Source organism: Furipterus horrens, unplaced genomic scaffold (assembly GCF_987537825.1).
Source record: "Furipterus horrens unplaced genomic scaffold, mFurHor1.1.pri manual_scaffold_5, whole genome shotgun sequence".
Taxonomy (NCBI): domain Eukaryota; kingdom Metazoa; phylum Chordata; class Mammalia; order Chiroptera; family Furipteridae; genus Furipterus; species Furipterus horrens.
This window is the reverse complement of record NW_028327175.1, coordinates 93,006,806-93,029,671: the sequence shown is the minus strand read 5'-3', so window position 1 is coordinate 93,029,671 and position 22,866 is coordinate 93,006,806. Positions and strand designations below refer to the sequence as shown.

The 22,866-nt window shown below is 42.7% G+C and overlaps 2 protein-coding genes across 16 annotated transcripts in view; both read right to left on the bottom strand.

The window, feature by feature from the left end:
* Nucleotides 1-908: 908 nt before the first annotated feature.
* ZSCAN25 (zinc finger and SCAN domain containing 25) lies at nt 909-22,291 on the bottom strand. 4 transcript variants are annotated; one of them, XM_090276680.1, is made up of 6 exons: nt 22,261-22,291; nt 10,586-11,002; nt 9,469-9,670; nt 8,206-8,297; nt 6,802-6,928; nt 909-2,684 (listed from the first exon to the last, which is right to left on the bottom strand). In XM_090276680.1, the coding sequence occupies exons 2-6, from the start codon at nt 10,970-10,972 to the stop codon at nt 1,852-1,854; spliced, it is 1,641 nt and encodes a 546-aa protein (XP_090132806.1). In that variant the 5' UTR covers nt 10,973-11,002; nt 22,261-22,291; the 3' UTR covers nt 909-1,851. The 4 variants fall into 4 exon arrangements, with proteins under 4 accessions (XP_090132806.1, XP_090132805.1, XP_090132808.1 ...); XM_090276679.1 differs by lacking the exon at nt 22,261-22,291 and adding an exon at nt 11,849-11,912; XM_090276682.1 differs by lacking the exon at nt 22,261-22,291 and having other exon boundaries at nt 10,582-10,654.
* TMEM225B (transmembrane protein 225B) overlaps nt 12,103-22,866 on the bottom strand; it is a 41,167-nt gene continuing 30,403 nt past the window's right edge. For 10 of the 12 annotated variants that reach the window (XM_090276712.1, XM_090276724.1, XM_090276714.1 and 7 more), the window contains one exon: nt 21,990-22,470. In XM_090276712.1, coding sequence (XP_090132838.1) covers nt 22,298-22,470 — 173 coding nt within the window. In that variant the 3' untranslated portion in view covers nt 21,990-22,297. Of the gene's footprint in view, nt 12,157-21,989; nt 22,471-22,866 lie in introns of those variants that run through there. The other 2 variants (XM_090276718.1, XM_090276717.1) reach the window with 2 other exon arrangements.

Below are 22,866 nucleotides of genomic sequence, written 5' to 3'. Positions count from 1 at the left end.
TCTCAGATACATCTTGGTTAGGCAGCCTCGGGGGGACAGCTGAGGGGCCAGAAGGTCATTTACTAAACCAAAATTAAACACCATGGCTATCTGTCAATGAATGGATAAAATAATGTGTTTCAAAATGGACTGAGTAATGCAACCCTTTGTGTTGAAGTCATTACCATTTACCTTTTTTACAACAGAAAATGGAAAAAAACTCAGTAAAAGAATATTAAGAGGCATCATGAGACAAATCACATCAAAAACTAACTTACTCAGTAGCCAGTGCTGGGAGGCACAGAATTACAACACTGCAGTGCAGCCCATGCAAATTATGCAGGTCTCCGGAATTTCAAACAGGAAGGAAACCCTTTAGTGATGGCAAAATAATATAAGAAAGCTTAAACACTTACAAATACTGCGTCTTCTCATTTTTAAAGAAATACATTTTTAAATGCCTATAAACATCTTTATTTTTCCTAAATTGGCAGTCTCATGCAAAAAGATTGCTACCATCTCATCCTCTCCAGTTGGCCTTCAGGACCACCAAGCACCTCAGATGACAAGGATCCAGATGCACTGAGGACAGTGATTATTCAGTAACAAGAGGTAGGTGGCGAATGCATTTGAGGGCAAGAACCTGACAGGACCATGACACAGGCTCTGCTCCCAGGTCCAGAAGGTTCAGGGGAATATCCACGGGTTCCATGCTGGATGATTCTGAAGATCAAATACATTCGCTAAAACATAAGTTTCACAAAGTCAGTGTTTTCCCATTTTATCCACTGATATACCTTGAGCACCTAAAAGAGTTCCTGGCACACTGTTGGACATCAACAAATATGTATGGAATTATCAAGTGAGAACGCAGAGAAAAGCATTTTATACACTGTAAAGTGCCATCAAGTAAAGAGTATTAATACTAGTTCATCTTTCAGACTTATTTAATTAGATCTTTATACATTACTGAATTTTTTTAAAAATACATCTTTAGTCAGTGATCAATAACAAAATATTAATTTCCTAATAGATATGTGGACAGTTGCTATAGTACAAGGAATAGAATGGGGAAACTTTACAGATGAGGGCAGAATGGTACAAAGGAGGCTTCAAATAAAGTAAAATAAATGAGGCTGCATGAGTAATCCCAACTATGGAGGGAAGGATCCAGAACCCAAGCAGGCAGGGCAGAATGAGTGAGCACAAGAATATCTTCTCACACACCACTCACCACAAACGTAGCTTAGAAGATGATAATTAATGGTTTTGTATGGCTGCTTCTGGTGCTAAATCACAAGGTCCAGGAGAACAAGGTGTCATCTGTCTCATTAATCACTGTACTCCCAGTACCAGGCATATAGCAGGTGTTCAATAAATATTCATTAAATGGAAAAGAGAGGAGGGGGGAGGAAGGGAGATGGTCTGTGTCCTGGCATGCAAAATACAGACCTCAGAAAAATTAGGTTCAAGCTGCCAACATTGGACAAAATTTTGCCTTGACTACCAGACTTGCTCAGGAGATGGATATGAACATTCAAGTTAAGGAGCAAAACTTCAACATGAACTACAATTCAGGATATTGTTTCCCCAAAAGATGGTGAGAAAAACTGTTAGCACCACTTGGGTAAGAGATGGGAGAGGCTGTGATCTCAGGGAATTCAAAAGGAACCAGGCCTTGCAAGTCCTTTTTCCTTCTGAACGGAAAACAGGTAACCCATAACCCCTCAACGCCCCCTCCAATGTCCTTCAGTGGGTAAAGATTAATTACATCCTCCAGGGAGGTCTTCCTCCACTGGTTGGTCCTGGAAGGTCCCACCTTGTCCAGTACTTTCCATTAACAAAAAAGAGATGCATTTCCACAAGGCACCCTTACTGCACAGGGATCTCCCGGCGATGCTGAGTTTTCTGGTGCCGGTTGAGAATGGACCTCTGGTTGAAGCTCCGCCCACAGGCAGGGCAGTGATAGGGCTTCTCCCCAGTGTGGATTCTCTGGTGTCTGACCAGCCGCTCCCCTTTACTGAACCGTTTCCCACACACCTGGCACCCGTATGGCTTCTCCCCCGTGTGCGCTCGCCGGTGCACAGCCAGGTTAGCATTCCTACTGAAGCTCTTGCCGCACTCGCAGGTGTAGGGCTTTTCCCCAGTGTGAGTTCTTCGATGCACCTGAAGATGCTGTCTCCGGCTGAAGCTTTTCCAGCAGTCCCCACACTTATAGGGCTTCTCCCCCGTGTGACTCCGCTGGTGGACCTCCAGGTGATGTCTCTGACTGAAGGTTTTCCAGCACTCGCTGCACACATAGGGTCTCTTTCCCAGGTGGGTTCTCTGGTGCTTCATGAGGTACTCTCTCAGAGTAAACCCTTTCCCACACTCAACGCAGCCATAGGATTTTTCCTCTTCGTGAGTTCGCTGGTGCCTGACAAGATTTGAGCTCCGACTGAAGCCTTTACCACACTCAGGGCACTGAAAAGGCTTCCAGAAGGAGCTGTGAGTCTTGAGGTCATCAGGCATGGGCATAATGCCATGCTGGGGAGGAGGAGGCCCTGGCATGTTTCCCGCAGAGTTACCAGGCTCCTGCTCACAGATTCTTCCAAGCTCAGGGCTCTGGAGAGCAGCTTCCCCAAACCTCTCTGAGGTCCCCTGAGCAAGTGCCCCTTTGAGGTCTGCCTGCTGGATTTTGGCCTCCTTTTCCTTGCTCCCAATACCTACAGGACAAAACAGACACAGGCTGATTCTCTCACAGCTAGGAAAGTAAATTTATGTTAGAGCTAATTCCTTCTTTTTTCCTTTGGCCATCAACCTCAATACATTTTACTTTTTCTTCAAATTTTATTTATTTATTTTTAGAGAGACGGGGAGGGAAAAAGGGAGAAAAACATCGATGTGAGGTTGTCTCTCACGTGCCCCCAACTGGGAACCTGGCTCATAACTCTGGCATGTGCCCTGACTGGGAATCAAACCAGCAACCCTTTCGTTTACAGGCCGGCACTCAGTCCACTGAGCCACACCAGCCAGGGCCATTTTATTTTCTTTGACCCTAAAGCCAAACTTCCCTTTACTTCTTTCCATCTCTGTCATGGAGTGAATGTCTGTGCCCCACCCCCAAATTCAGAGGTTGAAGCCCTAAGCCCCAGTGTGATGCTATTAAGAGGTGGGGAGAAACCAGAGTTCTCTCTCTGAACAAACACAAAGAGATCATGATGGGATTAGTGCTCTTATAAAAAAAAAGAGACACAGATCTCTCTCCCCTACCCCTCATGTCTTTCTGCCATATGAGGACAAGTCGAGAAGGTGGTTGTCTACAAGTCAGGAAGAAGGCCCTCATCAGACACTGAATCTAATGGCACCTTGATCTTGGACTTCTCAGCCTCCAGAACTGTGAGAAATAAATGCCTGTCATTTAAGTTACCCAGTCTTTAGTATTCTATTGTAGAAGCCCGGGCTGCTACAAATTCTATGCCTTTTTACAGAACAGTCTACCAAATTTTAATGTTTTTTCCACTTAACTTTGTAATTCAGACTTTTTTTTAAGATTTCATTTTGAGACAGAGGGGGAGGGAGAAAGAGAGGGAGAGAAACATCAATGTGTGGTTGCCTTCCATGTTCCCCCAACTGGGGGACCTGGCCCGCAACCCAGGCATGTGCCCTGACTGGGAGTCGAACTGGCGACCCTTTGGTTCTCAGGCCAGCGCTTAATCCACTGAGCCACATCAGCCAGGGCTAATTCAGATTCTTTGATTTCCTTCAAAATCTATCTCAATGATTTCTTAGAAATATACCTGATTATTCTCTTACTGTGGGTCTCTTCAGCACAAATATATTCAATTAGCACGTTGTTTATTCTGCACCTATTTTTATATGACCTTGTTGTAAATGTTACTTTATATCTATCCAAACATTTTGCTTGTCTCAGTGATTATCTATTCCAGCAATGGTGAGCTACTTGCACCTTTTCATGTCATTCATTCACCTGCTCAGGTCACTGTCCCTACACACATTGCTCCCTCCACCTAGTTAAGTTTTATTAATCTAGGTCTCCTGGGAGCCTGGCACAGGGCCCGACTCAAGGAAGATGCTTAATGACTGCTGAATGAACAAATGAACCCAGTTTGTCACCGACATGCTTATACCAGACCACCTCTACTGTAGTGTCTTTATTAAGACCGAAATGCCTGTGAATGCTACTGAAATGCCTTGCCCCTTCTAGAAGTCCTTCCTCTGATCCCTCTTATACTCTCTCTAAATTAACAGAGCAGTTGTTCATAGAAGAACAAGAGGAAAGGGAAGAGAAAAAAAGATGAGAAAAGGTAAAAGGAAGCAAGGAAGCCAAGAGAAAAAATGTAAGTGGTGCTTAAATGAAAAAAAAAAGTCTTTTCAGGCAAGATCATTAAAAGATAAAAAGAAAAGACATTACATGCTGCCCAATTTGATAAAAATACGAAGAACATAGCTATCAACGCTGATGTATTCTTTTGTTTCATAAACTTGCCATGAAAGTGAAAGTGTACAAAAACATAAATGTAGAGTTTAAAGAAATTTCATAATGAACACAACCCTATAAATAGTATCCAGTTCAAGAAACATTACCAGCACCTAGAAATTCCTCTCCCTCCCCTCCTGCCCTCAGGGTAACATGCCATCGGGACTTTATCACCATAAAGCACATTTGCCTGTTACTGAACTTTACATAACTGATTCACATTGTTTCTGGTTTCTGCTCAATAGTATTATACTTATGAAATTCACCCATATCATGGTGTGTAGCTGTAGTTATACTACATTCTTTTTCACTGGTGTATAGTATTACAGGGTAAGAATATATTCCAACCTATTTAGTATTTTCACTGATGCCCATTTGGGTAGTTTCCAGTCTTGAGGGGTTATGAATAGTAAAATTAAAACTAAATGCAATGCATGAACCTTAACTGGATCCCGAGGAAATGCAAGTATTTGCTACCTATTACATACTACAGAACTAATGTTTATTTTCTCAGGCCTTATTCTACACAGCCATCAATGCCAGAGCTGCAACTACTGGGGAATGAATCTCAGGAAGACCTGAAGGCTGAGGCAGCTAGCAGATGGTATGCCTGGGAAACCTTTACCTCTCCTAGCCTCAACATAAATGCTTAGGGAAGTGCTTGGATAGTTCTGAAACAATGAGTGACCAAGAGGAAAAACATACAGCCAGAGTCTCTAGAACAGTCAAAAAAGGACAGGATGCAGGATGGTGTAAAAATCCGGAACAAGAGGGCAGAATCCTTCCCCATAGAGTGGCACCAATGGCAGAGGTACATCCCTGATGGGGATTAAGACACTGGAATGATGGGTCCTCTATTTAGGGCATGCCTCATGAGACCCTGCACTGAGGGTTTCCACATCCTCTGCCTTCAAATAACCTTCCATTTCTTTCTCATGGTGTGACAGCCTTGTACTGGACTCCGGTCTCTTAAGCCCCTTCCTCTAGTGCCTCTTACACTACTCCATAATGAGCATTATCACAGGTACTTGGGGTCTTCATCTAACTGTTAAGATTGTGGAGGCAAGCACCTTTATTTTTAACCCTTCATAATGACTACTAGAATGTTGGCCACATAGTAAATGCCAAAGAAATATTTTTGGGTAAATAAGTGAATGAATGCTCACTGACTCATAAAGGAATCACTTAATAATACTTATACCACTAATAAAAATATCTAACACTACCATGCTTGCCAAATGCTTAGATTTATTACTTCATTAAATCCTCACAATGCCAAGAAACAGTGTTCTATGAATATCCCCATTTTACAACTGAGAAAACAGACCTGAAAAGGTCAAGTGAGATGCCAAAGGCCACAGTAAGTGGTGGAGCCAGCATGGGTTCTCTCATGTCCTGAAGGAAGTACAATAATACTTTTACTCATCCCTCAACATATATCAAGATGAAAAAAGGCCAGGTAAGGTCAGGACATATGCGTGATCAATACATAACTTACAAATAAGTTATTAAAGGGAAAGAAAGACAATTAGAGAAAACAAAGAAGAGGGCCAACCGCATTTCTTTTCCCTATCTCCACTGTACTCCCCATTCGGCCCACAGAGACTTTCCACGTTGTTCTTCACTCTGGAAATCCCCAAGTCCCTCCAGTGTCCTCTGCTGGCTTTCCCAGTAGGGCCTTCACCCTGATAACTCTTCCCTCTTTTCTCCTGCTACTCCTCCTCCTATGAGCTCTTTTCAGGTGAATGATAGCCAAGCCCTCCCAGCTCTCACCTCAGGTAAAACCCAGCCATCACGTGAGACAGGCCAAACGGGGCTCTCCTTGCTATATGACACAGGCCCACAATGACCCCTCCTGTCTCTAAAATTCTACTATGCATTTTCATGCCCTCCTCTAGACACTATATGCTCCAAAGGTTTCGTGTACATTAGGTCTCCTCAACACAAAGCTAAGGTGGGGCCTACCCAAAGAGGGCATTCAATAATACATGCTGAATGAATGAGATCAGAGGAGCCACCCTTTGCTGCTTTTCTCTTGCTCTCAAGCTCTCAGTACCCTTCAATCACATATGCAGATTAGGTGCTCGGGAATCCTAAAGACCAGCCTGTCTCATCACAGCCAGAATAACCACCTCATGTTTTCTTGCCTCTTGCCTTCTCCTCTGACACAGGAATGTGCCTAGCCAGTTCTCACACCCTTGGCCCATGTTCTTTGGTCCAGTTTATTCATCTGCCAAGAAAGCCCCTTCTTTTGTCAGTAGCACCAGGTTCTGAAATCTGGGACAAGGTTGTAGCTTTCAAAATGCCTCAGTTTCTTACCTGTGGGATGAAAACAGTCTTACCTGGAGGTGAAACTCCGCAGGCCTGTGGTTCCACGTATTCTCCAAAGCAATCTATCTGGGCTGGGGTCACATGTCTCCACTCCTCCTCTGGGAAGGCCAGAGCCATATCTTTAAATGGTCCCAACCCCTGAAACAACAGGAGACTGCTAAGGATAAAGAAATAATCCCAAAGTAGGAGCAATCTTAAAGAAGAGAGAACACAGGGACACTAGGGAAGAATAGAGTGAGAAGATGGAAGGAACTGGGATCCCTAGTTGGCCTTGGGAGCAGAAGTACCTGCCTCTCAATAGTTCAATGACAAAGAGTAATGAACTGGTTTGAGCCACTTTATTTTTCAGTCTCTGCTACATACGCTTAGCTTGTACCTAATAAACACGGCATCCAATTTCTACTTTCTAATCACCTCCACTCAACCCTTAAGCTTGATCAGTCCTGTAAGCTGCTATTTACCCCTCATCTTGAATTGATTTTCCATCAGAAATAAGTCAACATTTGTGCAGGCCCTGTCTTAACAATGCCATGTTAAAATAAAGTGCACTGTCATTCACGACACCATGAAGAACTATTACGATAGATGAAGAGGGTCGGACCAAATTAAAACACACTGCTGTCATTCTGTATTTTCTCCAAACTCTGTCCATAGAAAACAGAAATAGGAAAGATACAGGCATCAAACCTTGCTTAATACTGCTTTAGCTAGATCAGATTTGACTTACTTCTTTTTTTCTGCCATGAACTTTTTACAATGAACTTCTCACTTTAAGAGGTGTCCCTTTCGGAAAGGTGCCACACTGAAAATCCCTCACCTCCCTGGTAAGCTCATGGAAGAGACTTACAGTGTGGCAAGAGTGCCCATCCTTGTTCTAGTTACCCCAGACTCATGGCAGGCTAAGAAGTACAAAAAAGGCCAAAACTCCCTGTGTGGCCAGAGTAGGAACCAGACAGACCACTCTGCTCAACACTCCTGAGAGCCCCCAACCTTGAGTCAGCTACACTCCTGCTAACATAGGGGAAGGGGAGGTCTAGAAAAAGAGCAGCAGCAGAGGTATCCATAACATCTACCCATAAAGGGTTACTGATCTCCTGGCCAACCACCACAGCCTAGATCAGGCCAACAAGGTTTCTATCAACAACGTCTTCCTCTCCACTATTAAAATAGTAATACTGGGTCAATATAAAATTTAAAAAACTCAAATAATAATACAAACAAGTAAATTGAGCCATATGCCTGGACCCTAAGGCATAGGTTCAATTTAAATTAATATTTGAGGATAGTGAAATGGAGAGAAAGGTAGAATAATTCAACTTTGTTGATGGAGCTCTGTTGTACAGAGAAACCTTGGGGAAAGCGAACCTCATTCAAAGAAATGTCATAATCACCGAAAGGGCAGAGGCACCGCTCACCTGGGACCCAGCCGTAAGGAACCCAACTGCCATTTCTTGGTCTCTGGTGTTCACTGGGGGGAAGCCAGAACCAGCCTGAAGAATTGGCAAAGCTGAGCAGGAAGAAAAAAGTATGAGCAGAATCAGTGCTACCTTACAGTTAGCTCATTCAAAGCTGTCTAATGACTCACACAGAAACCCAGAAACCAAAAGAAGACCAGAGAGATAGGGATTTGAGTGTATCCTACCCTGTTGTCAGCTGGAAAGATGGTCCCAATCCAATAGACCCTGTCCCTTCAGGGCTACGCATGCTCCCTACTCTGGAAATAATTCCCTCTGAGATTCAGTAACACATAAAGTCACACATTACTTTTAGGGATATGGTTGATCTGCCTACTTGAAGATATCTCTACGTGTCAGCTGCGTATTTCCTGATGATTTTAATAAGGGATGTGAGGGAAAGGAGACAAATGACAAGAGAGCATGATCCCACATATACCCTGCAGAAATCAAAGAGTCAAGATATAGAAAACAATTTCACTTCATCAGTTTCCTACTTAAGTCAAGGAATTAGCCAGAAAAACTCAGAATTACAAGGGGGCAACCAAAAACCTCCAGAATTATCTTCTGGAAGGCAGGCCCCTTGTAGTACAGGCTTCTCCAGCTAGGTGAGTGTTCTGGGAACCTGTCTGTTATCACTGTACCAGCTGACATTGTTGTGAGAAGCTGCACTCAGCTTCAGTGAATTTTGGGGGGAGATTCTTTCAATGTGTTTGCTCATTTCATGATGGGTGATTTACAAGCACACCTACCTACACCATGCTGCATATTCAGCAGTTTTTGACCAAAAAATGGCATGACCCCCATGTCCCACCCTCCCTATTCAGCCAACCTCACCCCAAGCAACGTTTTTGTTTCCCTGGATGAAAAAAAGTCATTAACGGGTAACATTTTGCCAATGTGGAAGAGCTGAAACAAAAAACAGCAGAAGCACTAAAAGGTATCAAAATTGACAAGTAAAAAACTGTTCTGAGCAGTGGAAAACTTCTCAATAGGTATATTGCATCAAATGCAGAGTACTCTGAAGGTGACTAAAGTTTAAACATGTAAGAACACACAATTTTTTATAAATAAATTCTGGTTTTTTTTGCCCCTCAGTCCCCAGCCCCGTACACCTTGCAGGTAACTTAATTATCAATTGCTGGGTTTCTAAAGGAAAGCAGGAGAGAGAGGGCACAAAGTACCATTTCCTGTTACCTTACTTCCTTACTGTTTGCATCTTACCCTGCTCCTGGAAGGCCTGCGTCCCAGCACCAGGGTCCTGACTGAGCTGCTCCTCAGTGCCTTGGTCTAGGCCTTGAACTCCTTCCCCATGGGGCATCCCCCACTCAGGCTTGACCTCCACCGGCCCCAGGTGGACACCAGGTTCCCAAGGGCCTCCACAAAGTGCCATCTCCTCCTGCTCTCCCTGCACGTGGCATGGAACCTAAGAAGGTCCAAAAACCTATTTCAAATGAAGCCTGGTTATGAAGACAGTTGAATTAAAACCTAAAAAGAGAGCCAAGAAAAGAACCATTCCAGCTGCAGGGGTGAGGAAAGATAAGCTGTCTCAGCTCTTCACTGGGACATCAGTGAGAAGGTAAAAAGGAGCTAAACTCCCTTTCTCAGGCTCTGAGCAACTTTTATATGTCTATGCCATTTTACAAGTGCCCCTTCTGTCTTCCTCAAATACAGGTCAAATCCCACCATAAATAACATCACAAAGAGACTAAATACCATCTCACTACTAGAAAAAATATTCCCCAGTTACAGATGCTGAAAGTAAAAAACACAAAGCCTAGACTACAGTAAATTAGCTAGTAAGAAAAAGTTTCTCTCTCCTTTCCCAGGCAACAATCAGGTGACTATATCAGAGAGTGACAGAGGCATGGTCAGAGTCCCAAGGAAGCTTCAGCGGTGCAGTTACTTGGCATCACCAGAACACCATCACAGAATCACTATGTGAGCCATGCGAGCCATCCCAGATGTGGAAAGAGCACCATTACAGACAACTCTTCTTAGTGAGAATATTCACCAAGTGGACTTCCCTGCATTCACGCAGCTCTGCCCAAAGAGAAATGGATCTAGGCATGTGATAGTTGAAATCTATCACAACTGCCTTCTTTGAGCCTGAGGCTCACAAGGGACATATGGTCAGGCTTCTGCCCTGATGACCAAAAAAGAAGCCCTGGGAATGGCTTTTCTTGCTGAAAACTTCACTGCCCTCCAAAAAGTACCTCTGGGAGTAACAGGAGCAGAGATCCTGCACCTCATTCACTTTGCTCTTCCTCAAACCTTTCAATTCTTCAAATCTCCCACACCACACCAACAAAACAAGGCCTGAGGACCCCTTCTCACCCACCGCCTTGGCCTCCAGTGCTCTCTCTGTGAAGTCCTCCACCATGGCCACCAGGGCCTTGCCACTCTCCGGGCCATGCTCCCGAATCCAGGCATAGAACTCCTGGGGCAGGATGGTCAGGAACTGCTCCAGCACCAGCAGCTCCAGGATCTGCTCCTTGGTGTGTAGCTCAGGCCTCAGCCACTGGCGACAAAGCTCCTGGAGTTCCCTGAGGGCTTCCTGGGGACCAGCTGCCTCCTGGTAGCGGAACTGCCGAAACCTCAGCCGAAAAGTCTCAGGACTAGGGTCTTCCCTTCCTCTGCCCCATGGCAACTCTTTTTCCAGTTTTACCACAGGAACACCCATCTGCTGCTGAGGATCTTCTGCCATCCCTGGACGCTCTTTAAGCATTTTCACACTCCCACTCAGAAGACTGGGGGCCTGTTGGGAAGACCAGACAAGATAATGACCATAAATGAGACACAGATCAGTCCATCCCAGTTGTCTCTACATCAATGAATATTCTGCTGGAGAACATGAGACATTTTCAAAAGACTAAACTACACCTTGAAAATCATGTCAGTTCAATTCAGTATTTGCTAACCGCTTACTATGAGCAAAGAGTAAATAAAAATGTACAGGGTTTAGCTTATACCCACAAATACCTCAGGATCCCATTAGGAAGATAACACTACAATCAGAGAATGTAAGATGACTGATAATTAGGTCAGTCACCTGGGCCTACTCTTTCAAAACTAAAGGAAATAAACATTCAATACATATATATGCCAAGCCCACAGAAGACAGAAATACAACAGAGAAGACAAAGTGCTTGTCCTTTCAAACTCATATACTAGTACAACAGACAGAAAAAAAAAAATGTAAGCAAATACATTAAAATTATAAATGAGGATAAGTAGGGTTCTATGTTAATGGGGGACAAACAACTTCAAGAAGGCTTTTCTGAAGAGATGGCACTTAGGATGAGACCTGAAGGATGAAAATGAGCCAGTCCTTCAAAGAGCATTCCAAACAAAAGCTTTGAGGCTAGGAATTACTCTGCATGTTGGATAACAAGCCAAAGTGCAGTGTGGCCTCAGCAGAGTGAGTTAAGTAGTAGCAGAGGCAGGAAGAAACCAAATTATCCAGGACCTGGGCCACAGTAAAAATTATGGGTTTTACTCTTACTTCTTGTTTTAGTGAGTAGCTACATGTTTTACAAAGGTCACTTTACCTGCAGTGTGACAAGAATATATTAGTGGGGAACAAGACAGAAGCAGCACTTACTGTGGTCCAAACAGAAGATGGTAGGACTTAAATCAGGCTGGTGGCAAAGAAGCAGACAAAGTCAAGACATATTTTGGAGCTAAACCAAATAGACTTGCTGGTGGCTTGGCTATCTGCTCAACCTAAAGACAACAGAACAACATACATACCATTTCTAACTTGTGTAGTCTTCACCATTTAGAAAGCATGTGAACACATACTCTCATTTAATACTTACAATTCTGTGAGTACTACTTCCGCTACTTCAGATGAAAAAACTGAAGATATAAGAGGTCGGATGGCTAGCCAAGGTCAGCATCCTAAAATATCTGGTTTAGATGAGAAATACAGGAAGCCAAAAAGAGAAACATAAATGTAGGTTCAAATACTCATAAGAAAGAAGAGGCTTGTACTAGACTGGAGAATGTGGGGCAAAGGGAGTAACTTAGGCTGGGGAGACAGATCTAGAAGTCCAAAGCGGTCGAGGGCTCGGCTTTTAGGAGAGATCACTCTAAATGGAGCAAAGAATGAACAACCGGTAGGAGGCAAAGTCAGACTTTCTACTTAATATTCTATTAGGTGTTTATGTATTTATCTATTCTTTTTAAACCTATTTTACATTTCAGTCTACTTATTTTCTCTCCTGCATAGAGATTGTTCTTTCATGATTTTGTTACATTTTATCCTAGTGCAAATGTTTACCAATGTGTCTGCCTACCAGATTACCTTAAGGCAAGAAAAGTCCTCACTTATCTTTTATTCCTGACACCTGACAAACAGGTGTCCCATAACTATTCATTAAATGAGTGTCCTACGAATTGGTCTATAACTACGTTCACTCCGCTTTGGTTCAAGGTCTCGGGTTCGTGGACAAGACCCCAGCGTTAGGCCACCCCTGGGAGCATCGCTCCCACCTGGGCTAACCGCGGGCGTTCCCCTCCCCCACTCCCGAGTCCCGGCCCGCCAGGCCGCGGCGCCGCGGGAGGGAGCTACAAAGAGACGCGCCTCCTGCAGCTTCAGCCGTCAGTGCCGCCCTCCCAACGCCTCCAAGGCCCAGAACTGCACCACAGTCCCGGCCCAACGCCCCAAACACCGCCGTGCCCTATGGCCCCAACCGGCTCTCACCCAAGACCCCGCACCCACACCCGCACCAGCCTCCCCAGTGCCCTCCGCAGACCGGAAGTGGGCCATGGGCGCTGTCAGACAGGTGCGTAAGGAAATGGTGCCTTCCGTTTCCTCTCTAGGACTCTCGGAGGTCGGGGAATCTCGATGGTCGCTCATTTCCACCCCTCCACCTCCCACCCCCACCCCGAGACCCTTCCGTAGCGCGCGTGGGACCACGAGGGGCTCTTTCTCGGGCTGTTTTCCTCTAGGATGTCGGTCGCCAGACCCCTTTTCGCCTCCTTGCATTTGCACCTGCTTTCCCTCTGTGGGAAGGACTCTCCAGACATTACACCGGACACGGCGCCTTCCTTTAGGGGCTTTACAGTCAAGACGTGTTTATTCCGCGTGCCCTGGTGCTTATTGCCATACGTAGGAGCTGAGAGTGTTGGAGGAAAGAACTTGATACTATAGGTTTATAGAAGAGAGGCTCCACCGCCATAGTTGGGGGAGGGTAGCAGAGAAGGCTTACTGGAGGAATCCGCGCCTGAGCAGGGTTTTCAAGTGTGGACCAAAAAAGTGAGGTAAGAGTGTGCCCAGCAGAGGGAGCACGACAAGCCTACCGAGTGGGGAAGAATTAACGGCATTCCCACGCCATCAGAACTGTTAAACTAGGTATTTCGGAAGATGGCCTGAAGTCAACGGGACACCACGGAAAGGTTTAAAGACGGAAAGGAATGAATTTTTAAAAGATGCTGCTGAGAAACCTACGAGAAAGACTAAACAAGAGGAGAAGGAGGTGGAGAGATGAGAAGACTGGCTGTTGGGTAAAATGCTAAACAATGCGATCCAGAAGAAAGGGGAGAAACGAAACTGGGACAGTCGATGAGGCTAGAGATTGATTGCAAGGAAGATTTAGATAGGAAACCTATTTGGGAAATAAAACCGGCAAGGTTTGAAGATTTATTGGATCTGGAGAATGAGAAGATGGAATAATTTAATAAATGACAAAGGTCAAATCTCATATCAATAAGAATGAAATTTCAGAAAGCAGACAACTGCCCTTGAGGCAGGAGGTAGCATAGGAAGAACTATGAGACTGTGCAGCTGCTGTTGCTGGCCAGCGTCTAGGGTCCTGGTTGCCAGGAAACACCTTTTAGCACTTAGGTAGGATGGATAGTAAACCAAGGCAGGGAGGAGGAGGGGGATATGTCTCACCCACTAACTCAGCAGTCCTGAGCCTGGTCCCATAATATTGCCAGGTGTTCCCACATCACAAGAAACACCATGCTAACGCAGGAGAAGGGAAGCCCTTGAAATTCTATGTATTGTCTCCACTATCTAGGAAAGCAAGCCTTTGAAACTGTGTATACATCCCAAGGCCTGGAAGGGGGAGGAAGAGGGAGTCCGCAGTGCCCAAGTAAGAAACCCATAAAACGGCTTTGGTTAATTGTCTACCTCTGGTCACTATCTGTTTTACTAGGGAGTCCCTAGTGCTTACAGAAAGAGCCCATAAACAACTTTGAGTAACTGCCCCAATTTTAATTAACTGCCTCCAGTCTCGTATCTTTTACAAGATGAACAGACAGAGTCTGGAGCAAGATAAGGACTTGGACTAACAGACCCCCCCCCCCCGCACATATGTACGTTTGGGGAGTCATGTCCCCCCAGGAAGGCTGGCACCACCTTTACCCATCAATCAATATGTAACTTCTTCACCACCATTCTGCCAACTACGTCAGTCCTCATAACAAAGGAACTGGGGCTTTTGAACTGCCCCTGTTTTTGCTGCCCCTTACCTTGCTTACCTGGAACCTATGCCTTTCTCCCCCACTTTGGGCAGGCCCGCTCTCTTCCATGAGAACCTATCACCAATAAACCCTGCTTGCACACTAATAGATTTGCTGACCTGTAATTCTTTACTTCGTCAACAAGAACTAGATGTCTCCTGTAACACCCTGGCTGGTGTGACTCGGTTGAGCATCCTCTAGCAAAGCAAAAGATCGTCCATTCGATTCTGGTCAGGGCACATTCCTGGGTTGCAGTGGTCCCCTGCTGGGGTGCATGTGAGAGACAACCAATCCCTGTTTCTCTCATACATCAACATTTCTCTCCCTCTCTTCCTCCCTCCTCCTCTCTCTAAAAATAAAATCTTTAAAAATAAAAATAAAAAGCAGATAACTGATTGGTTATCGAAAAAGATAACATTGGATCCCTACCTTACACTTCATGCCAGGGGCAGGTCCAGCTGGTCTCACAGGGTCACAGATTCTTTTCTATAGCCTCTATTCACTAATATGCACTCACATCCAAAAGGGATGAGACCGGAATATATCCAAGGCCCAAGAGAAACTGCCTGGTTGGCTCAGGCAATCTGGGAAAACTGAACCATACCTAGCAATATAAAAAATATTCTTCAGCTCCCTATGGAGAAGACACAGCAAAAAGGACATTCTGGAAGAGGCAGGAAATTGAATCAGATCACAGGTTTCCAGGTCAACTGTGGAGAGGAGAAATGGACTCCTCCAAATCGGAGATAAAAGAATCAAAGATGGGCAATGCTCTAGGTCAGGGCTCAGCAAACCTTTTCTATGAAGGGCCAGGTAGTAATTATTACAAGTTTTGTGAGACACATGGTCTGTTGAATATTCTTCATTTTCACAGTCCTTCAAAGATGTAAAAGCATTTTTAGTTCACAGCCAGGGCTGTAGTTTGCTGACTCTTGAAATAGATTATTTTTAAGTTATTCTAGAGAGGAATGTAAGGAGTTCCTTCTTAGCCTCTTTTCTCAGTGATGTTATCTGCAGAGAGTGCAAGGGACAATGATAGGCTTAGAGCTTAAATAATGGACCAATATTTGGAATATCTGTTGTGAGGAATGATGTAGGAAAAAATTGTAGGATGAATGGAAAGATCATGAAGCAACACTGAACACCTATGTGAGACTGAAAACAAAACAAGTCACAGAATCAACCCACACAATTGTTTATGCAACCTGGGAGCAGACCTTCAGAAAACAGATTAATCCAATAATGGGATTTGTCACAATGATTATAAAAATGCCAAATGGGAGGGAAGAAGGGCCCTGCGGAATCAAGCTAAGCAGAGAGGAGCACTGGAAACCAATAAAAACAAAAGGAAGCTGAGGAATCAGAAGTTAGAATGAGGCCATGAAGAAGGTTTCATAAATTTTTCAAGAAATGTTATAGGCAAACTAAGCGTAAAATGCATATTCTTTGTTTTTCACAAAGAGAATTTTGCTATATTCTGTCTGTACTTTGTTTTTTATTCAGTAAACAATACAGCTTTCCAAATCTACACAGGTTGATCTACCTCATTCTTTTTACCAGCTGCTCAGTATTTTGTTGCACATATGTCCCATGACTTATGAAGCTTATTGGTGGACATTTAGGTTGTTTCCAACCTTAGGATTTACCAGAAATCTGCAATGAATATTATTATACATAATTCCTTGTGCACTTTTTGTAAATAAATCTAAAGGATGAATTCCTATACATGGAATTGATGGTTCTAAAAGTCATGTGCATGTTAAATTTTGTCAGCTATTGTTGTCAAATACCCTATAAAGAGTTCCACAGATTTCCACTCCCCAAAACACTTGGGGATAAAGTACATTTCCCCACAATCTCATTAACATTGGATATTAGCAAACTTTTCATCTTTGCCAATCTGATAAGTGAAATATGCCCCAATTTTTATTCGTATTTATTTATTTTTATTTTTTGTTTTTCTTTATTTTTTATTTGTATTTCTTAATTATGAGTGAAGTCAATCTTTAGTCCTTCATTAGTTGTATTTCTTTTGCTGTGAACTGACTATTTTTTATCCTTTCCTCTGTTTCTGTTGGGTTATTTATCTCATTGCTATAAAGGGTTTTTGGACATTAATGCAATTAGCCCTTTTTCAAATGTTTTGAAAATATTTTCCTATTTATCTTTTGTCTTTTTGAAATTTCATGCATTGAAATATTGTTTTATGGATTCAAATTCATCTTTCCTTTAAAAAAAAAGTTTTGTGTTTTGTACCTTCCATAGTCCAAGATGATTTTTTAAATCCCCCATATATCCTTCCAATATACCATATTTCTGTCTGAAATGCATCTGGTCAAAGGAAAAACAACAGAAATCCACCCTCCCCTACCACACCCCTTTTTTTTTCAAATGGCTAACAAGCTTTCCTCAACACTATTGAAGGATCTATTTTTCCTTATTGATTTAAAAGGTCTATTTTATCAACTATTATATTTCTATGTAAAGTTGCCTTTGAGTTTGGACTGTTATTCTATTCTGTAATCTATCTGTATCCTGTGTCAAGACCTGACAAATTGTTTTATTCTGCAGTGTTATATCATTTGTATTTGGAAGAGCTTTTCTATATCACTGGTTCTTCTTTCCCATGGTTTAAAGAGGAGATTTTTAAAGAAAATTTAAAAATAGTTGCCTGAAAGCTGCAAAAGAGACCAGACATACTCCAAGCTCATGCTCTTGGCCTGGAGAGATCAGACTATAACCAAGGGAAATGGCATTGTCTGAAAGAAAACATTTCAGGAAAGGTGAGCAAATGAAAGCTTTTTTCTTCCCCCTAGCAAAGAACATGGTACTGAATGTATTGAGAGCATTGTGAGGGCCTGGGAAGAAAGAAGGGGAAAAGGGAAGAAGGGAAAGAGAAAGGGACAGAGGAGCAGATGCAGAGTGGAAAAAAAAATATCTAACAAAAGAAATGAGATGAGGATATTGGGTGAAACACAAATAAGGAAAGGGGAGGAGAGAGGCTGTCATTACCATGAAGAGGAAGTAGAAGAGGCAGCAGAGTTTACTTAAAAGTAAAATATTAAAAAACCTGTACTGAACATCAGCAGGCCTGGGCTGTCAGGCTTGGCATTGGCGTAAATACTTCACCTCTCTGGTTCTTTATTAACAATATGGGTAGAACTATATCTGTCTTATCTTTAACAGGACAAAGTAAAATGGTAATGTGAAAGTTGTTTTAGCATTAACTACAGAAATAAAGGTTATAGTTCAAAATGCTAATATGGACAGTTCTGGATATTTGATTTATATTATCCAACTTAGCCCTTAGGATTTAATATAAATTTTTGAATAGGTATATTTACATGATCTGAGTCAAAATCATATGTTATACACAGAGAATTATTACTCATACCTCTACCCACTCTACCTGCCCCATTCCATAATCTATCCCCATTTCTAAAAATTGATTTTTTTTGTATGGCCTTCAAATATTTATTTGCAAATACTAATATTCATATATTTTCCCTATCATCTCTCCCTCTCTACACTAGATACCTTGCTTTATATCATGTAATATGTCCTAGAAAATATTCCACATCAGTGCATAGACCTTTCTCATTGTTTTTTTTAAAGCTGGTGTAGACATAACAATTCATTTAAAATGTCCCCTATTGATGGACATTTGAGTTGCTTCTAATCATTTGTTATTACAAATGCTGCAGCAATTAATACCTTGTACCTATGTCATATAAAAATTTGTGTGAAGGCACATCTGTTGGATAAATCCTTAAATAGAGAATGTTAAAGCATCAATTCCAGCAGTTTTGTAGATATTGCCAGATTCCCCTCAATACAGGTTATACCATATTGCACTTCCACACACAACATATGACAGTGCCTGTTTCCCCACAGCTTAGCCAACAGAATGTGTTGCATTAAACTTTTGCCTCTTGTAAATCTCATAGAAAATAGCATTTCAGTATAGTTGTCTCCCTTTTTTGAAAATTTTGCATTTCTTTTCTTTTTAACACATTAATTATTTACCAGTATTTTAAAGTTTGTGTTTGCTAATCCTAATACTGGGATCATTACTTCTGCTTCTGTTATATTTTTCTTTTGTCAGTCATATTTTTGCATGCCTATTAATTTTGAGTTGTATGCCAGTGTTTGTGCATAAAGGAAGAGGCTCCCGGCCTTCCATAATAGGGCAGTGCGTTGTTCCAGAGTGTCTATTCTATTAAAAAACAAAGCACTGCCCCATCATGGAAAGGGTTGACCATTTTGTATCAATTTTCCCAAGTAAATGTCGTCGTCGTCGTCGTCGGCAGCCGTCCGTCTCGAGAGACGATGGTGTAGCTTCTTAAGAGTCTATCTGCACCGCCGAGAATGGCCGTGCAGTCCGACTCGGGAGTGACATGGTATCTGTCTCCTCCCGTGTTGAATCGACATCATGCGATGACGCTGAAGCTACAGAGCCTGGGCAGGGTAATATGGAGGGTCTGCTGTTGCCCATGCAGCAGACCCCCCCTCTCTTCGCAGCTGAAGGGTCCAAGGGAAAGACGGAGTCGATACAGCTTGGGTTCAGGTGCGCCGCAGGAGTTGCCGGTGTTGACTACAACGTCAAACCGCCTTAGGGACTCCGGCTCCGGATTTTCTGTCGGGGTTTACTCCCTTAGCCTTTCCCCTGAAGAGGTATGCCGCAAGGCAGCGGAGGTTTTTTGGAGTCAGAGTTTTCCTTCTCTGATGTACCCTGACTGGAAGATCGAACCAGCGACACTTAGCTCGCAGGCCGACGCTCAATCCACTGAGCTAAACCAGCCAGGGACACCAAGTAAATGTAACTCCTTCTAAATAGAAAGGAACTTTATTTCAGTAATTTTTTCAATTTTAGTTTTAAATATTGGTTTTCTTCCTCAGGTACTCCAATTTTACATGTTGGATCTTCTTTATCTGTCTATTACAGCTTTCTCTTTCTCTCTAATCCTTTTCTTTATTTCATTTTCTTCACTTTTATTATTTGTAATACTTTATGTCTCTCGGTGTTCTGGTATCTATTCTCCTTGGTGCCACTTGTAATTTAGTCTTCATTTCTGACTCTTTCCACCTCTTTCTCTTTTTCTTTTAATTTTTGTTTCTTAATCCTCACCTGAGGATATGTTTATTAATTTTAGAGAGGAAGACAGACAGACAGGGGGAGAGAGAGAGAGAGAGATCACTGTGAGAGAGAAACAATGACAGGTTGCCTCCTGTACATGCCCCGACCAGGTATCAAAGCCACAACCTAAGTATATGCCCAGCCCAGGGATTGAACTCATAGCTTTTTGGTGTGTGGGACAACATTCCAACCAACTGAGCCACCTACCAGGGTTCCAGTTCTTTCCTGAATTCTATTAGTTCCTATTTCATGTCCCCCTGTTATCTGGCTCTCACCTTCTGTTGTCAGGACATTTCTCCTCTAAGTTCCTATAATTCTGAATGGCAGGCTTTTTTTCCCCCTAGCTGCAATTGCTTCACTGAGTATTTAATTTGTCTTGGAATGTCAGATTTAAATTTCCTCTACTTTGTGATACTTTTCTGGTGAGTTTTCTTCATATTCAGACTTTTGCTTCTCTTTCTGCTTTTTCCTATAATACCCTTATATTGATACTGATGTTTTACTCTTTTTATTTGAATGAGTTTGATTTTCCTGGACCAGCTATTTGCAGATGGATACTGTGGAAAGGGAATCAAGTAAGCATAACATTCCCAGTTTCTCAGTGCAAGGGCTTTTTCTTCCATTGCTACATTGAGGATAATTTCTTCAATATACTAGTGCCTATGTAGCCAGGATTCCCCTGATTCTTACATCCTAACAGCTCAAAAGAGCTTGTACTACCATTCATTTCCTTCCTTGTATTCTTCATCTGTCATTGCTATGAAAACATACTGTCATCTGCCTTCCAAGGTGGTCTCCTCTCTTTTGCAAGTGGTGTTTCTTAAATCTTTCCCTTTCTAGACTCCAATGTACTTTCCATGCCTTCTCTGTCTCCCCAGCACACATGCCCCATGTGTCTCCTCTATCCTATTCATAGCCATTCCCTCTCAAAGTGAGTCCTTCTCAGACATCTGAAGGTTCATATTTGCTAATAAATTTTGAAAAATGCCACCACTACAATCCCTATATATTTTCTGACCCACCCCACTGTGCCTGCCATATCACTCTTTCAGTTGTGGCTTCCCATATTGGTTCTGCTGGTTTAAGTTGGTTTGGGCCACAATTACATATTTTAGTTTGTAGATTTTCTCTATTCCTAGTTTTACTGATAAGAATAGTTCCTATATGGATTGTTTTAGGAGGAAAAGTGAAACCACTGGAACTAGACTGTCACCATATCCCTATAAGAAATTCCCAAGATACCTTTTGGAGAGAAATGTAAGAAACTAAAAAAGAAAATGTAATTAAAACACCTAGTGGCTTTTTTTTAGGTGTATATGTCTGAGCACTTCTGAGTGGTGTAAGCCTCTGGAGAACAGGAACTGATTCTGGTACCTCTGTGTACCCCAATAGTGCAGTGCTCAAGGTCAACCTATTATAGATACTAGTTAACAGTTACAACAGAGCCCACTTAACTCTAGCATGTTCATCATGTCTCCTCTCCAGAAAGATACATAGGACTCCCTGGACTTATTTTTGAATTTATACTGCTTAAGTTCTAAAAGCTTTTTCCACATATGTGTTCTTTAGAGAGAGAAGTGGGGAGGCATTGTTACTTGGTACTGCTGACATGAAGGGTCTTAGATCAATGTTCTGGCCTCTCCATTGCCCCCAAAGCATTTGTACTTCCCAGTTATACTCATCCTATCTGGGAGACTAAGTGCTCCCCCCATCTTTAAGCACCATTAGGAATGTGAACTGGGCACATTGGAGGTACAGTAGGGAGGCTTCTGACTCTGGCTGAAGGATGGAATGCCAATACATTGATGGCTAACTTGCCTTATGCTTTCCCCAGAGGCATAAACCCATTAAGCTAAAGGCTTCCAGACCTGGGAACTCAATCTTGGGGATGTTTTTACCTTTAACCACTCCCAACCCTTCTTCCCAACATATACTTAAGAAGTTTCCTGTACCAAGTTACACTTTTGTATACAGACATCACCTTTTCTTTTTAATGCAACTAACTCAACACCTTCTGTTGTGGTTACATTCTGTTTGGTTTCTGTCTTATGAAGGTTCACATCACTTGATCATTTTTTAATATTCCTCCCTCCCCTCCTGCCCTCCAGCCGGGTTTTTGAGGTATGGATTAACAGACAGTAGTCCTTCTTTTATTGAAAACACCTGCAAAAAAGGGAAGGCAGGAAGAAGGGAGGGGAGGGAGGCAGGGAGAAAGGGAGGAAGGGAAGAAAGAGGGAAATCACTCAGGAAGCTCAGAAGAATTAAAAAAACTTACATTTCAAATACAAAAAAAAAATCAAATATGAGCAAAACAGATCACTGTATAAGGAAGTGGAGCATTAATTTGACACTCAAGAAGCTTATTAAAAGTAGCAGAGACTGGCGGAGGAGGGGGTGCCACTCACAGAGCTTGATGAGGGGTAGAGGACAGACTCTCTTGGACTAGATAACTGTCTCTTCCTTCAGCAGGGTCTCCTTTTGTATTGAGCTCAGTCCTCCTCCCAAACTCTCCAGATTCTCCAGGTGTTGGATCTCCTGGGTCTCCTCAATATTCTGGGAAATGGGTAATAAATGGCACCTAAGGCAGGCTGTTTCTTGAATGAGGCAGATAGCACCTGGTAACAGCAAAATTTGGCTCAGGTTAGAGAGTGTCATGCTTCATGTCCCAGGGGTCAGGAACTCCCTCCACTAATGCAATTCCTTCTGGTCTGCACCTGCCCTCTCTTATTTATACTCCCCTCCAATGCAGAGTACTATAGAGACAGAGGGAAAACAATGCACCAGATGACAAGGCATATAAACAGATGGATAAACTCACAAAACCACAGCAGTACTGGAATTAGCAACTGTCTAACCATTAACAGGTGAGAAAACAAGGTTTAAAAGAGGAAGGTCAAACACAAAACCTAGGCCTTTTGATGCCCAATTCAAGACCCCTAGTAAAGTAAAAGAAAGGAAAAAGAGAATTGATGTTCATAAGAATAAATGGAGATACATAACATGAATGGTAA

Excerpts from the sequence above, each read along its gene's own strand:
- ZSCAN25 (XM_090276680.1), bottom strand. The coding sequence starts at position 10,972 with ATGCTTAAAGAGCGTCCAGGGATGGCAGAAGATCCTCAGCAGCAGATG. Across the intron at positions 9,671-10,585 it reads GAGCACTGGAGGCCAAGGCG|GTTCCATGCCACGTGCAGGG; the intron begins GTGGGTGAGAAG and ends GGACCTTCTTAG. Across the intron at positions 8,298-9,468 it reads GCAGGCCTTCCAGGAGCAGG|CTTTGCCAATTCTTCAGGCT; the intron begins GTAAGATGCAAA and ends CTTCCTGCTCAG.